This window comes from Centroberyx gerrardi, chromosome 15 (assembly GCF_048128805.1).
Source record: "Centroberyx gerrardi isolate f3 chromosome 15, fCenGer3.hap1.cur.20231027, whole genome shotgun sequence".
Taxonomy (NCBI): Eukaryota; Metazoa; Chordata; class Actinopteri; order Beryciformes; family Berycidae; genus Centroberyx; species Centroberyx gerrardi.
The window spans coordinates 11,272,592-11,289,855 of record NC_136011.1 but is presented as its reverse complement, the minus strand read 5'-3'; the positions used below and the strand labels follow the sequence as shown (position 1 = coordinate 11,289,855).

Here is a 17,264-nt window from a genome sequence, read left to right as displayed (position 1 = left end):
GGATTAAACTGAGGAACAGCCCAGCCTCATACTCTGGCATGGCTTTCCAGCGGTGCGCCATGTGTGTCTCTTTAGCTTGGCTGTGTGCCCAGGATGCTCAAAGACTTTGTGAGTGCAGCGGAGGCTCGCAGGCCTGTGTTTGCCACTCTCTTGACGTCACAACTTTGGCCAAAGGCTCAGAGCACTTAGTACTTAAACCACATGCAGCCTCACACACACACACACACACACACACACACGCATACACACACACATACACACACACACATCCTTCCATCCTTCTTCCGCTAATCTCTTTCAAGAATATTCCTTCCCGTCATGTTATTTGAAGACAATGCTGTGCAGCAGCTGACAGCCTCAGTCTTGGAGGGCAGTGCTTGTATCCCTCACTGCCTGTGGGCCTCAGACTGTGATCAACTTGTGCAAGGACACCACTTAGTGGCCTAGCTGTGAACTGCAGGTCACAATAGTTCACACACAAAGATTTGAAGAAGAATCCAAAGATTTATTGACTTTTCATCATATTGATGATGTTATTACATTTTTACCAAATGTTGACCTTTGCCCCCACCTCAATTTGACAGTAGTTCTTAGCTGCTGCCACCAGTGTCCGCTGGCAGACGGACACTAGGTGGAGCTAAAGTATAAACAAGAAGAAGACTAGGCAGCAGCATCAGAGATCAGAGAAATTCACCATCGACAAGACAGACATTAACTTTGGTTTGAGATATTTTATTTAGAGGTTTTGTGGAGGATTTGCAGACAGAATGACAGATAGTTATTTTTAATGGTTCTATGATATTACAGTTTAATATGATAAAATAATGTCAAAGGCTTCAACACCATTTTTTTTAATTTTTGTGAACTAGCAGATGGCATTAGCCAGTGTTTGGCTACATTAATGCCATTGCACTGTTTTGATAAAGACATTGGTATTTGTAACATTATACCATGCATTATGATTTTCTTGAATTGGAATATGACTACAGTGCTAAATAAGGATAACTTTTCAAATTTCTATTTAGAACAATTAGATGTAGACTACCGTAGATCCAAAAAAAAAAAATCAGAATAAGAATGTTACAGCACTTTAAATATTTTGCATGAATAATATGCTAGAATAGATTTAAAATTGCATTAATCTAGTTGAGTAAGGTACACATTAAGCGTGTGTGTGTGTGTGTAAGTGTGTCATGTGCATGAATGGACTGTGTGCATGCGTCCATGTGTTATCAGTAAACAGGCAGACCTGACGTCTGGCCGCTCGGCCGCCTTGGCCCGTTGTGATGTCTGCTGTGGAGAGAGATTGACAGGCTGTACGTCAGCACCCATATTTCTCACCTATGATTCATACTGACTTTGTTTGGCTTCTGATGAGGGTTGCTGGCAGCCGGCTAGCGCTCGTCCCCTCAGCCACTCCTCACATTCTTTCAGCTCAATATAGAGCTCTCTCTTTTTTTCACGGCATCTCTTTTGTGAGGCACTAACAACATTACTTTGATCTACTTTTAAAAATCAATGATAAAGTCAAGGACATTTAATGAATTCAATCTTGCTCTTGCATCAACCACGCTCTGGTTTGTTTTGTCCACACAGCCTCTCCCAACATTTAATTGAATTGAATTAAATGGAAATTCTAAAAAATAAATAAAAAAATTAACATTTGGTTATTTTTTTGTTAGTAATTACACAAACATGATAAACTTGATTTGTTAGTGCGTATTTATGTTAAGCCCATAACAAGCCGACTAGACAGTTGAACTAAATATCATCTATATTTTTACAAATTGTACTTCTGTTCACCTCTGTTGGCAGTGACATTTCCAATATTAGATAGTTGTATCAATGAAATAACAAAGTGATGATTCTTCTGCTCTGCTTTCATGACATGTGGAAGCACATGAGTGGAGTGGAGGGTGAAATAAAACGGGGCGGGGAGAAACTGAAAAAACACTAAATGTGGAAAACCAAATATAATTTTCAACTGTTAATAACCGTAAACTGTGTTGCTTTGTGAAAGATGCGTGCAAGACGGCTGCCTCTTGGCTCTTAGCTTGAGCAAGGAGAAGAGGCGACACACGGCCGATCTGCAGCACCTCCCTGTATACACAGCGAGTACAGTCACAAGAAATACAGTGACAGGCTGTATGGCATCACTCAGCTGTAAGTAATGGCCTAATTGTCCCGCGGTGGATGGGTGTTGGTGGTTAAAAAGCCACCTTGGGACCAGGACAGTCAGTCCTAGGTGTGAGCAGGTCAGCTCAGCCATCAGCGCATTCATGTTCAAAGGCTGGTTAGAGCTGAATGGCAGCACAGTGGCATCCTGCAGCACTGGGAGGTTGTAATGACTCGTCAGTGTGTGTGTGTGTGTGTGTGTGTGTGTGTGTGTGTGTGTGTGAGGTACGGAGCAGTTTGATGGTTTGATGGCGAGGTCATGGCTCATGTCCCCTGCTTGCATCACCACCTATAGGATCAGACTCCTGCCAGCAGACCTACAGCTGCTGCTCCATGTTGTCACAGTGTCACAGGCTCAAAAACCCAATTCTGAATCAGTTTTAGCTCGCAGATTCATGCAAATCATCAGGCAATAGCAAAATTTTGTCTGATGAAAAATCATGGATTACTAGCTGAAACAATATAATTAATATTTTTATTTTTTCATCATTGGATTTGAATTGGATGATATTTGCAGCTATTCAGTACACCAAAATGTGTGGTGTGTGTGTGTGTGTGTGTGTGTGTGTGCGCGCTCACACATGGTTGCGCATGTGTCCACTTGCATGTGCACATCTGAAGACACATTTGACCTCTTGCTTTGCCTGCAGTTTTACGAGATTGCACAGTGAAGCGTTTTACATGTGTGAGTGACGTCAGCAAGGCGAATGAGCAGTGTTTGTTTTTTCCCCCCTGAGACCTCTGACCACATGCTCATCATCATAATCATCCTCCAGAATTACGGGTGTGATAATCTAGGTCAGGAGTGGCGCCAATACGAATACTGCCCGCTAATCTAAATAACCAGGATTTGCATGCGTGAGAGATAAATGTGTGTGTGTGTGTGTGTGTGTGTGTGTGTGTGTGTGTGTGTGTGTGTGTGTAAATATTAGGCTATATGTGTCAATAAAAAAAATTATGCGTAGGCACATGTGTGCTTGTGTTTGTATTTGTAAAGGAGGTGAGGCTACATTGAATTTTTTATGTAGTACTGCCCCCAACATCAAGGATTTTATTACAAAATACTATATATTCATCCATATATTCTATCTATTCATTTTGGGGAACAAAAATCCTTTATTCATGAGTCAGTGCTTTATATACACACCAGAGTGAATCCTCATAAATGTTATGCTATCTATTCATACAATCTATACTGTCTATTTATATCTATACTATACATATGAATATTATATAGAATACTATACTATACTATGATACTATATAAATACTAAATATACTACTATACAATCCTATACTATGTGATTACTGTACTATACTATACTATATGAGACTATACTATACTATGCTATATGATAATTGTACTATACTATATGATTACTATACTATACTATCCTATAATATCTGATACTATTCCTTTATAACTTTTACTATCATTCTAGCATTTTTTTATGAGCAACCATCATATTTTTCCAAATTGTGGCCATCTCACTCCTTCAAAATAATGCAAGTAGATGTGAGACTTGTTAGCAATACTTATTTAGCCATGCATCCTTTGATACATAGCAAAAAAGCCTTTTTGGTATTGGCAGTTTTGGGAATTGTACCAGCTACATGCTGCCTTTACATTAATACATAATACATTAATAATACATTTTGCTGAAATGTGCATTCAGAGTTATCTAAAAAGCAGAGAACTATATTGGACTGTGTTTGCACTTTGAGGGGAATAAAACATACAGCTGCTAGCGTGCTAATTTAAATGTCATCGAATGGTGCAGTTAATGTGTGTAATGCACATAAATTATGTTAGTACATTTTACCGTGTGTGTGTGTGTGTGTGTGACAGGAGTTGAGGCAGGCGTAATTTGTGCCAGCTCTGTGACGTAGGGGACATGAGGCCCAGGCGGGTGCTGTGAGTGGCAGTAACAGCGTCTCCTGCTTGAGCCTGCCCCATCTCTGACTCCATTGGCTCCAGCTCTGACGCAGATACAACCCCCCCCCCCATCCCCCCCTCTCCCCGCACACTTTTTTCATCACTTTTTTTTTTCACCCATTTAAATGGTTTTTTGATTCATGTGCTTTCTGCAGTTCCCCCACTGCAGCGTGCCACACAGCTCAACATCACATATCTGCACCACCTGTCCGTTGTGCGCTCTCTAAATGCCGTTTCTCTCCCTTTTCTTTCGTGCAACGATAGAAACCTCATCAACCTTTCTCTCCTTTATTCCTCTGCATATTAACCGCATTAATCTGCTTTCCTTTTGAATTTAATTGCGCAGTATGCGTGCTGAATCACGGTGAGCCACTGAGAGCATTAGGGGTGTTATGGTCACATGAAATCTATCAGCATGTGGCACACAATTACAAGGAGGCTTCCAGTTGGTCGATCAACCGCAGCATTAAAAGAGTTGAAATGTACAATGGACCATGTTCATCCTGGATGACGTCATTCAGTCCTCCCAGCCGATCCCTCGTGTTCTTGTTAGGTGCATTCATAAAATCCAATCTGACACTCTTTACAACACGGAGCTGAGTTCCATTAGAGCAGACAGAAAGATATTCGAGGGACTTAAAAAAAGGTTTAGATGGGACGCATGGTGAAGGGAAGATGAAAATATGTCAAATTGTTTGTCACTCACGTTTCCATGAATAAACCCTGTAGTAGATTTAAGTAAATTAAAAGGCTGTGGCAGGTTTTGGACTAAGGAAGAGTTATTTTCATATGGAGTGCTGTGGCAAGTGGAAAGCTAGCAGTTGTGCATGTGAGTGTTCTGCTGCTCATCTTGCTCTGCCTGTGTGTTCGTAGTGAGTCTGAATGCTTTGATGCTCTGAATATGAGCACAGGGATTGTGACAGAGCTCTGAATTTACAAATGTCTACTTACAAACCTGCCTAATGTGCTGATGCTTTGCTAGTAGCTAGAGTGACCTGCTGAGGGTGTCATGATGGGACAGACACTGAGTACCTACCAGCTGCAGAGGTGCTGTTCTGTAGCTGACCCTGACCTCTGACCTCTGACCTCCCTGTGGAGGGGGGGGCAAGTGAAATTTCCCTACAGGGATCAATAAAGTATCACATTATTTCATTATAAAGGAAGAAGTACATGAAACAGCACCATCAAACCATCATTCAATATAACATTTGCTAACATAGTTTGGGTACATGCATCATTATTACAAACAGCACTCTTATAGAGCCACATAATAAAGTAATTATAGGATCGCACCAGTTTCATCTACACAGAATTTCATTCATCTCTGGTTGACTGGTGAATTACAATAGGAAAGCTAGTGATTATGACACTGTAGCTCCTGATGTCAGTCATACAGCAGGTTGCTTTTATTTGTTCTTTGAAATGACCTCCACAGTTTTTGCCTCTTAGTTTGGGAGACTGTAATTGACACCCACATCCAAGATTTCCACTTCTAACCAATTTATTTCTCCTAAACACAAATAGGTTCTGTGTAACACGACAACTAGACCTATGATAGTTTATCCAACCTCCTGCTAGGAAGGAGTATCGCATGTAATCTATTATTCTGACCATTATCTCTTGTTTTCTGAAGTCTAGCTTGTGTCTCCAGCCATAGCGAATACTGAGGAAGATCTGAAATAAGGCTCAAGTATTGTGACGTTTCATGATAAACATGCTTCACTTTCCACACATCTTGTCTCACTAGATCAGAAGACTTTAAAGGCTCAAAGGCTGTGAGACACATGATCCTTTTTGGAAACCACCCAATATGAATTATTTGAGAAGGATGGTACGAGAATATTTTTTTTTATATATATATATATGTTTCATCAGTGATGCCTGCATTGTTTCCACTAAAAGCTCCTTTTTAGTTGTGAGACAAATAATAGGGCAGATAATATGGTGTAAATAAGATGGCACAAGACCTTAGAAATTGTATTGATATTCTGATAAATTTTATATTATAGAATTCTTTTCAAATTAAAATGTTTTTTTTCTCATATTCAGCTCGTGAAAACAAACCACAGAAGGACTCGGTTTTAATTTGCTGTAAGAGTAAATTATCACAAATATGTCTCATTTAACTCTCATGACAATATCTATAAGAATGAGAACAGGAGTGGGAGTGAGATCAAAAAGACTTCAATAGGAGGTTTATTTCTTGTAAAGCTATTCTTGTAAGGTTTATTCCTTCACTACGGTTTATTTTCTGAACGGTCTATCGTACTCGTTCCTTTGTCTTCACAAACGTTTCACGCGGATGTATTTACATTCTCACCCAGTGCGCTTTGAGCTTGTGTACAGTAGATGTTTCTGTAATTAATGTAGCTGTGTGGGGCGTGTTATGAGGATAGCTGTTTTGTGTACAGTCATGTGTTTTAAAAGTGATAGATTCTTCAGTGGCATCTAACTGGCTTTATGTAGACAAGTTTGTTGCCATCAGCTCACCTAAGGGCTTGTACAAAGGTGAAAAACCTCATTTATATATGAAAATAACATGTGGTATATGCATGATGACAGCAGGATAGGATCAATGACATCTTGAATTTGTTAGGAATATTTTCAATCATGTTTCTGAGGTGATTCTTTCTTATTCTTTCTCAATTGTTTCTCTCAGGAAAGATAGGGGCATTAACAGAAATGGTCTAAGCAGAAAATGTTTATATTAGATACGAGGTATATTTTTTTTTACAGTCATGTTTTTTTGTTCTTATTTAATTTATTCATCTAACCTTTATTTAGCCCCACTGATATCAAGGATCTGTTTTACAGGGGAGACGTTGCCAAGACCACAGCAACATATTTAGTTACATACAGAAAAACAATAACTACATTCATAATAAGTCATAGACAATCTGAGAAGAAGTGAGAGGAAGAGAAGGAGACAGAACGGCTTCTCAGGTTGCTCATGTATTTCTCAAATAGTAGACTCCAATAAAAATGAGTTGTAGTCTCAAAGATGCCTCAAGACTGTCCTCTCATTTCTGTCTCTCATGTCCTAATGATGCTAGGTTAACATTCAGCAGTAAACAAAGATGTCATCTCTTCTCCTGGGATTGAGAAGATGTCTGACTGAGCAACAAACCCTTTCCTCTGGGTGCGTCTGATATACTCCAACCTGACAGCAATTATTCAAAACGGCAATTATTAAGATGACAGAGGGCAGGTAATGATTTGCTGTGATGCGTATTTCCATTAACCTAAATTATGCACCCATCTCATATTTGTCCTAATGAATTACAGTGCAATGACGTGCGTCGACGTCACATTGGAGACGATCCGCATTGCAGTCGCATGCAAATAGGCGCATGCCAGGGCTTTGTATGAATGTAGAATTCCTTTTTTTTTTCTTCATTATTGCCTTTTCTGACAAAATAAGAGTAAACAGAGGCAGTAACATGCTCATTGGTTGTTGAACTAGTTGCGAGCCAAGCTGTGAAGATGTGCATAACTCCCTCAGCCCCCCAGGGACCCTGTATTTTCATGGGCCTGCCTCTGACGTCAATGCTCCGGCTGTCCTGTGGATTGTCAGAACAGACTATTCAGTTGGGGGGAGGGGACTGGAAGTCTCTGTGGTGTGTGTCTGCTGCATGTGATGCGTGTGTGTGTGTGTTTGTTAATGCGAGTGTGTGCCTGTGCCTGTGTGTGTGTGTCTGCTTGCATGTGATCTGTAAATGTTTCACTTACATCTGAGGTGTGTGTGTGTCTGGGTGTTTGTGTGTGTGCAGCGTGCAAAAAAAAAAAAGCCGGTACAGTGCCTCGAATCAAAAGTGTGCTTAAGCGGATGAGGTTTGTGATGCGGGGGTAAGGGAAGGAGGGGGGGGGTTCGGCTGTGTGTGTGTGTGTGTGTGTGTGTGTGAACAAGTGCACACTCATCTGAAGATGTGCGATGCTCCTTGCATCGGGAGACAGAGGCCGCAGTCATCATGAGTGTGGATGCATGCTAAAAACAGCCATGGGGGGGGGGGGGGCGTTAAGCATGGCTGCCACTTCACTCTTCATTCAGCTGTTGACCCCCCCCACACACACACACACACACACACACACACACACACACCGATGGACAATAGTAATGACAATATCTATCTCACACACACACACATGTACACAACCCGTATCATAACGGACGAGATTTCTGCGTCTTTCATCACCACCTTTTTGATTTCCATAAATGTCCCTGTAACACACATGGTATCCATTCACAGTTGGATGTGGGATTTGGTGGCAGGATAATGTTGACAGAGAAAAGAGTGCGCACAGTGCCTGTCCAAATTGATAGAGATCAAGCCGGAGAGGAGAGAGCCCTGGCGGACATTTTGAGGTTTTCTTGGGGCTGTGGTGCTTAGTTCATTTATTCCGGCTGTCTCCACTATGAAATAACAAACATTCAATAAAGGGAGACGCAGGAGCAGATTTAGCCACAAAAGGATATCTTTTTGTCTATTATCTATCTATCTATCTATCTATCTATCTATCTATCTATCTATCTATCTATCTATCTATCTATCTCTAGACCTGTCTGTCTGTCTTTCTATTTCATTAAATATGCATTTTTGCATTATCCACATGCATTTTATACAGTTACCTGAAATATAATCCCAGGAAAGACTTACGCAATATTACCAAAGAGGGTATTCTTATTGTCTTAGTATAACAACAGTTTGATAGTCAGAAGCAAGATGGTTGCATTGAGACCAGTTAGCATCTCTGAAATGATAATAATAATAACAGCGAAGAATACCTTTGAGTATAATACTGTGATTAGAATACTACAGCGATAAAAAAACAAAAGGTTATTCTCCACATTTGTGATTTCACAAAATCTCAACATGTCAGTGGGAAACTAGTGAGTTGGTAAACTAGTCCCTTAGTTGCCCATCAATAGATGCCAGGCGGCTCCCTAGCAACCCACAATGTGTCCCTTACAAAATGCAGCTTGCTTTGTGTACTTGAAATAGTCCAGGAAACATTTGACAGCACAAGATTTGCTGAGATCATTCTGTTGCTTTTGTCTTTTTTTCCAACCATTCATCCAAACCAAGACTGCCATATGCCTTATATACATATATTAAAACTGAAAATATCACATTTTATAATAGTATATGCAAAGGCAAGAATAGGTACAGAGAAAATCACCTTTATATACATTATAGTCCAGTGAAATAGATGCTTGGATGTTTCAGATTTTTCTGATAATTTGTATTAATGGTGTATAATTTGTATCAGTTATCGTGATGAAGTGTATTTCAAACCAAGTGGACTCTGTAATGCTGATGTTAAACACAGCTGGAATGTGGATTTGATTTGACCAGTCACTACCTGTTACAGTAATTCTTAACACATGAAGATGGCTGCTTCACCTCTACAGAAAGCTCTGGGTCAGGAGGGTTCACTGGAGAGGAGAGGATTCCTTGTGATCTCCCACATTTCCCTATAAGTTCTTCATCCATAGCCGTCTCACATAAGCCCATAAACTTCCAGTCGTGAACTTTGCAGTGAACCTTACAACGCATTTGTTTTCAATAGAATTTTCCTTGAGGCTGCAAGGAGCTGACAAAGCTCCGAGCTTCTTGAACTCCAGCCTTCTGTTCATTTGTTTATTGCGTCTTCTTTTTTTAAATGGATTTTGTTTCTATTGCGTTTGACAGCAATTATGCAACCTCCCGCATTCATCCTCATCTCGGTTTTATGATAATTCCGAATAAAATCTCATTGAAGTTGAAAGGATTAAAGCCAGGTGAATTGAGCTGAGTTTTTGTGGGGATATCCCGGATCCAAATGATGTATATCTGATTTTTCCTCCATTCATTTATTTGCTTCTCCCCTCAGCATCAATCAATCACCTGCATCAGACCTCCCAGCTTTCCAGGCAGTGCCCTATCTGTAGCTAAATGAATAGATCTGATCTACCGCAGATGTCCATAACAATAATAGACAGAAATGAATATTAGAATAGCATTTAAATATCAGACAAAGCTAAAGTAAATGTCTAAAGGTTGACTACATTTCAGACTAAATACTTTCTGTATTCAGATAAAGCTACATTTAACATGAATGTGTGCAATCTTAGCTGCCTTGCAACAGAAACCTCAATGTCACGTAGCGCTGTGGGCTCGGCATAAATGATGACTGAGTCGGAGGGAGAACACAGACGGGAGGAGAACACAGACGGGAGGAGAACAGAGCGGCGGAGAGAAGCGCTGGGAGAAGAATGGAGGGAAGGAGATGAGAGGGAAAAGAGACAGAGTGTGCCAGTGAGAATACATTATGCTATGCGTGACCTCTGAATGGACCAGCTGCTTGAGAGTGTAGGAATGCCAGTGATTGATAGCACAGATGCTGACGTAACCCAACACAGCTCCCACGCCTCTCTCTCCCGATATGATCAGTATGTAATGCTGCGGCCGTGAGGGAGGCTGGAAGTCTGGCACGGTTTGTGCTGTATCATGTTGCCGACTCGGCGCTGTTTAGCCGCGCCGAGCGCTGATAACAGGTAGACATCTGCAAAGGTTGTCGAGATAGTGTGAGCTCTGTGCATCTGAGACTCCTCGCTCTGCAGCATTGTGGGATCAACCTAAATTGGTCACAGAAAAAAAAGAAAAAAAGAAAAGCATTAAAAAACTATTTAAAGAGCAGTAATTTAAATAAATGTTGATAACTGTTGATATTTTGTGCTTTGAAATTGAACCAAGGTCTTTAAGTAGGCTAAATACTATGTGCATTTTCTAGATTTATGGCACAAAATTAGTCCCATGTCAGGATTGTTTTGCTCTACCGAGGTCCCGTACGAGAATTATGTGTTCCTTTTACCCAGTGGAGCATGGGTAGTTATGGTACAAATGAAAACGTCAGTGCTGATGCATTCCTCAGCTAGCTTTAAGGCCTGCTCTGTGGGGTTAATAGGCTGTCGGACATGCAGCGATTTGGGAACTGTGTGGGCCCCTAAAGATGTCAGCGAAAGGTCAAACTGATACAGGAAGTCCTTTGAATGACTCTTGAAGTGAAAAACAAAAACAAGGCAAAACAAAATTGAGTAATGGGATGATTCTGTGGCATAAGATCTTAACTATTGCTGTTTCTAATCCTAACATGTTTGTCTCTGTGGCCTCATAGTGTACAATATGTGGAATTTTTCAACATTCATGTAAGCGTGAATCAGTGTATTCGGTTTCCATTCACTCCCTTCTCCAGACTGTCCGGTTCTTCTCTAGTTAGTGTAGCACACAAAATGTGAGACATTTAAGTTTATTTGGTTGACCAGAATTTGAGGAAAATTAGATTATATTTACGGTATTATTATTATTATATATTATATGGGATTATAACCCTAGTCCACTGTTAGCTATTCTACTACTCATGTCTAAATGTTTTAATTGCACCGCAGATGTAAAGTCTTTGCCCTGATCTGCAGAGTTAGGCATTTGCTAAAGGATTGTATTACATTGATTTATTTTATCAGGCCAATTCAGGGCGATATTTACAATTATAATGTATGTAAATGTACAACTGAGTTGGCCTAGTGAAATAAATCAATTTAATACATTCCTTTAGTAAAAGCCTAACTCTGCAAATCTCTACAGATATTTGAAGTCAGCAGATGACATATCAACAGTGATCCAGAAAAGGTAGAGGGACAAATTTAACAATCATATTTATGCTACTTCAGACAAAAAAATCTTAAATAAAATCTTGGCTTAGACTAGACACAAATTAGACACTGGAATGATCAATGTTTAGACTCACTTTTTGTGACACACAGCACTCTCTGTCTCTCTCTCTTTATTTCTCTATATTTCTTTCTCTCTCTCTCTCTCTCACACACACACACACACACACACACACACACACATTATGTTTCAATGTTCTACAAATATGGAAATAAGCCTCTCTTATGCCTGTGTCATGGTGAAAGTGTGCATGTAGTGTGCATTGTGCATGTTTTACTTATCACTAGAGATGTCTGCTTGTTTCTTTATCAGTCTTGCGAGTGAAAGGCTGATCTGGATGATATCTGTTGGAGTCACACGCCATTCAAAAGATTTGTTTTGAAACTGGCTATGTAGCCTAAATAGGCTTCCCTACATCATTTTGTACATGGTAGTCTGCAGTCATTCTCTATGGATTCCTGTCCTGATCTCTCCAGGGAGGTCAGAGGTCAGAGGTCATGGGTCAGCTACATAACAGCAGCTCTGGAGCTTCACTGCCTTGCTTAAGGACACTTCAGCAGTTGTGCTTGAACCCAGTCTCTTCCACCATGCTGCCCCCTCTGACTCATTGTCTGTGAAAGTAGACGCTCCCCTGCCTTGTAAATTAGGTAAGGTTGTCCATTCCGTGAAAAGAAAAAAAAAAAAAAATACTCCCGGTAACCCCCACCCCCCCTCTCTCCTCGTTGACCAGTGAGTCGTGGATCAGGAATCAGCAGTGTGTCTCCGGAGAGCGGTGGGCATGTGGCTCGGCCCCTTTTACGCAGCGACACCCAGGAACAGGAACAGCAGGCTGGGAAACAGCAGCGTCAACCGTGCGCTTCCCAGACGCGTCAAGTCAGACAGAGATAGACAGAAAAATACAGGAACCTAGGCGATTTCCCTTCAAAATAAAAGTTGAAGTGGAGGCCCCCATTTTATAGGGTGTAGAAACCGATATAGTTTATAATTCACTTTTACAAGATAGTAGCCATCTTTCCAAGTTGTCTCGTAGCTGAAAGATTTGATTTATTTGTGTATTTTTGCAGCAATATCTTGCATCATAAATACGTATCCTCTATACAGGCTATACAATTCTGAATATGCTGTGAAAGGGACATTATGGGGGGAAAACAATTGTATTTTGTTTTATTACACATTCCTCCATAAATACATTCTTTATTTTAACCGATATAGTTTGTGTTCCTAACCAAACAAAAACGTGTGCGTCAATCAGGCTTTTATTTTGAAATGTGGAACGGGAAGTCTTGTCTTATTATTCTGGCTTGCTTGACACTGGTGCGCTCCTGTCTCTCCCTCTCCGTGTGTGTTTACTCCCATTTCTCTCTGTCTATGCGTCGTCGTCTCTGCTCCTCCAGTCTCCTGCACATTCACAGCGGAGCTGCCACGCCGAGGAGGCGGACCGACCGTAGCTACACCTCGGCCAGTGGTGCTGGGTAATAGCGCTGGTGGAGGGGGAGCAGCAGATTGCTCTTGCCTTTACCGTGCACAGCATCAAGCACTAGGACACCATCACCTCAACGCGTCCTGGAAGAAGAGTTTGGTTTTGCCAGACGCGCCAAGTTGCAGCTGCAGAGGCGCACTTTTCTCCGTGGCTTCTCTCTCCTTTTGCGCTCACAATCCGACATGGAAGATGGTCCGTCTTCAACAAGCTGTTTCAGAAGGTTAACGGACTGTTTCCTGGGTGCAAGTAGGTACTTTCACTTACTCTTTTAAAGAGTAAAAAAAAAAACACCGCCACCATAGCTGACATTTATCTCCTAAATCTATGTGACCAGAATAAAGAGCGCTTTGATTTTCAATCACTGCAGGAGTAATGTAAATTATTAGCCACATACCTTTATAAAATTATAAACATATTTCGGATATATTAAAAAATGACTTTCTAGCAGGCGTTAAGTTATTTGCCCATTGGCCTACCCAACTTTATGAATGACAGATTGATAGCTGATCTAGATTAGGACATGGGTGGGGACTTCATTGGAGCAGCACTGTGAACGATTTGGAAAATGTAGCCTATGCCTACGGTCTGCTTCATAAAAAATATATAATGGGGTTACGAATCGCTCGGATTTGAGCTGATCCCAGGAGCCTCTGACGGAGGAGACAGCAGTGCTACAATAAGACATGGCATCAAAAGCCGAAGTCTAGACAGCAGGCACTGAAGTCAAGTAATATAGCTTCAATAACGAAACATTCATATAAGATGATATTCCTATAATATTGCTATAGGGAAGTACTGTGTGTCTGTTTACTCAATAGCGAGTTTATAGTGACCTTATGGTGCTTAATGGTATTTTTCATCTCCTAATCAATATAATAGTCCTATAATAGGCCGAATAATATAATATTCCTATGGGGGCTTATAGTTTTGCTGTGGTAATTATGTAGCATCCTTATAAAATGTATTACATGATTACGGTATTAATTTTTCATAGCAGCTATCCGTGCGTATTTGCATTTGCTAATATTTTTTGCAGCCTAATATGATAATAGACGTCAGAACCCAACACACTCCACAACTTTTTAACATCATTTTGATTTAAAGAAGAAAGAAAGAATTTGAAAAATGTCTGCCAACATCAGCGAAGGGCTTAAAAACTTTGTGTGTGTGTGCTTGCGTAGTGGTGTTTGGTCAGTAACCGCAACCGTAATTTGAGATATCCCAAACGACAAATCACTAAAATATCCCTGTAATATTCCTATAGGGGCTTACAGCATGTCTGTGCTACTCAGTGGAGAATTTACAGTGACCTTGGTGTGCTTCATGGTATTTTATTGTATCACTGTAATATTCCTATCGGGACTCATAGTTTTGCTGTGTTATTTGTATCTTTAGGATTTATTATAGGATAGTTATTTAAGTCTGGGTTTTTGTTTTACAGCAGGCTACATTTTCTGTGTGCCGCATGAATAACACTGCTGCTGATGCCAGTGGTGGAGTGGCACCTCAAGTGACCTTTTTCTAGTAACAACACTGTAATAACATGCTAGCAGTTTGGGGCCTGGGTTTCTCAATGATGCCAAAGCACACACATAGCAGTAAACTGCAGTCATGGAATGTATTATTGAGATATGTAGGTATCCCGCCTGCACACTGACCAAAAAAGGACAAGAATTTCAGATTTTCAGAAAGCATCTACACTTTTTGAATTTACAAAACAACTCTACATGCGGGTGTTTGTGGCTGGCAGAGTAGAGAACATGACAGAATGAGTATGAGTATGAGGTGGAATGCTGCATACTTCAATACATGCAATAATAATGAAAAATGCCTTTTTCTTGTACTATAAACCGGTTAAAATGGTCAAAACTAAACTCATGTCTTTTATTTGTCATTCACACCTGTGTTAATCAGAGAATTTGTCCATAAGTGTATCATTGATTGTCCACTTCCACTTTTTCTACTCTCTTACAGCAGTGTTTTGGTATCAGTATCATAGCTCACATTTGCGCTTCTTTTTTCAAATGTTGTACAGCTGTCAATTAATCTGGGCTAAATGTAGGATTATCTTGACACACTTTGCCTTCTCACTGCGTGTGATTGGCTGTGGCTCAGGGAATGATTTTACTGTAGCCTATATGGAGGGCATTTGACAGTGACAGAAACCACATGCACAGGTCTTAACTCTGGGCTTGATACCTGATTCATATTTTTGATATTTATGGCAGAGTTTGCACAGCATATTTTGTATAAATGTTCATAGAAGTGTGATAGATTGCCTTAATACATCAGAAAAGTACACAGAGGCAGGAGAGGAGAGCTGGCCTTTTTTGGGATGGGAAGTATTGTTTTGTTTTCTGGCAATCGACGGCATGTTTATCCTCCTGTCATCGTCTGCCCCCTCTGAAATGGGATTGGTTGCTGGACTGTCCCGTTATGAGGGCGCAGCCAGCAAATCCAGTCCTCAATGGGGAAACAGACTCCAGTTTGTAAAGGCAACAGTGTTGGCTCATTCAGTCTGCGGCCGCTCATATAATTCAAAACCCCACAAGCATTAGTCCTGTGATATTAAAGCATGCTCTTTGTAGCCTCATGCTGTGTGCATATCTGTGTGTGTGCGTATGTGTGTGTGTGTGTGTGTGTGTGTGTTCATAGAAATGCCCAACAGTTCTGGTGAGTATTGGAGGTCACTCTGGGTCAGCCCTAATGTGATCTGTCAGGCATTTTCAAACCCAATTGGATGTCGACGAATTGCTTAACTCAGTGAAGAAGGCTGCATTGTCAGGCAGGAAGTGCTCACGCTGGACATTTCCTGGCCTGCCCGCATGCCATCTCCCTCACAGTGCTGCCTTCTCTCCCAAAACCGTCAGCCGCGTCACTGAATGTCTCGCCGTGTGTAGCGAGGGGGTTATCTGAACATTTGTATGATCGGAATAGGAATGCTTGATTGAAATTTGCATGGCTAAGTAATTCCAGACCGGACCGGAGCACACGCGCCAAATAGTTTCTCCGTTTGATTCGTCCGCCGTGTTTATTTCAACTCTCGGGGAAAATCAAGCCAAAGAAAATTAGCTTGTTATGTAATTTGAACCCTCTTTATGTCAAGATCTATGAAGGACTGGCCCGGCGCCAGGGGCACAGCGCTCACGGTTTGAGCGGCGAAACAGATGACATTCTCCTCCAGCCGTCCGTTGACCCTTTGTCGACTTGTCGCCGGGTTGAAATCAGAGGGGATGGGAAAAGGCCACATCATGCATGGAGATTTTCTTCGCAACTTGTCCCAGCATCGGAGGAGAGGGCCGGGATCTGCGCTTCTCATTACCGGGTCCCCGCTGGCCCTGCAGAGTTCAGCGTCGGTCCAGATGTGGAGCGGGGGAACGTGACCCCCCCCCGACACTGATGTGGCTCTGGGGGGACAGAGGCAGCGCTGCATCAAGCCACACCGGTCGGAGCTGGACACACAGCAGCCGCACTGCTCAGTCACATTATCAATGGTGTCTTATATAACCTCCCACCCCCCTGGCCTTCATTCAGTCACACTTGATGGGGGGAAATGCATATTCAGATATAACTTAATTCGTCCAGGCGAAGTTATGAGTAACACGCTCGGAGCGGGTAATGATCTCAGTGTTTATAACTTCACCTTGTTGGCGCAGAGGACGGGGCCTTTCCTACTTGACTCTGAAGGTTGGCCTGATATGTGTCTAACTGCAGTAAAGAGCGCTGCAGCTTGCCTGTGACCACACTATTAGTCCGTGGATCAAGGGACATGCCTTATCTACATCTCAGTTTGCCATTTATAGCCCTTACCCTTTACGTCTAATGACCTGGACCACAGCAGTGGAAATAATGCAAATTACATTTCCATGGAAATCTCTCTCTCTCTCTCTCTCAGTGCGAGAGGTGTGAGCTTGCATGTTTGTGCAGCGGTGTTTGTTTTCACCATGTGGGGGTGTGTCTCTGG

At 41.4% G+C, this 17,264-nt stretch overlaps 1 protein-coding gene across 1 annotated transcript in view; it reads left to right on the top strand.

Annotated features, from left to right (window-relative positions):
* The first annotated feature begins 13,371 nt into the window (after positions 1-13,371).
* Positions 13,372-17,264, top strand: part of pde10a (phosphodiesterase 10A) — a 37,063-nt gene continuing 33,170 nt past the window's right edge. Inside the window, exon 1 of the mRNA XM_071898018.2 lies at positions 13,372-13,546. Coding sequence (XP_071754119.1) covers positions 13,483-13,546 — 64 coding nt within the window. The 5' untranslated portion in view covers positions 13,372-13,482. The remainder of the gene's footprint in view (positions 13,547-17,264) is intronic.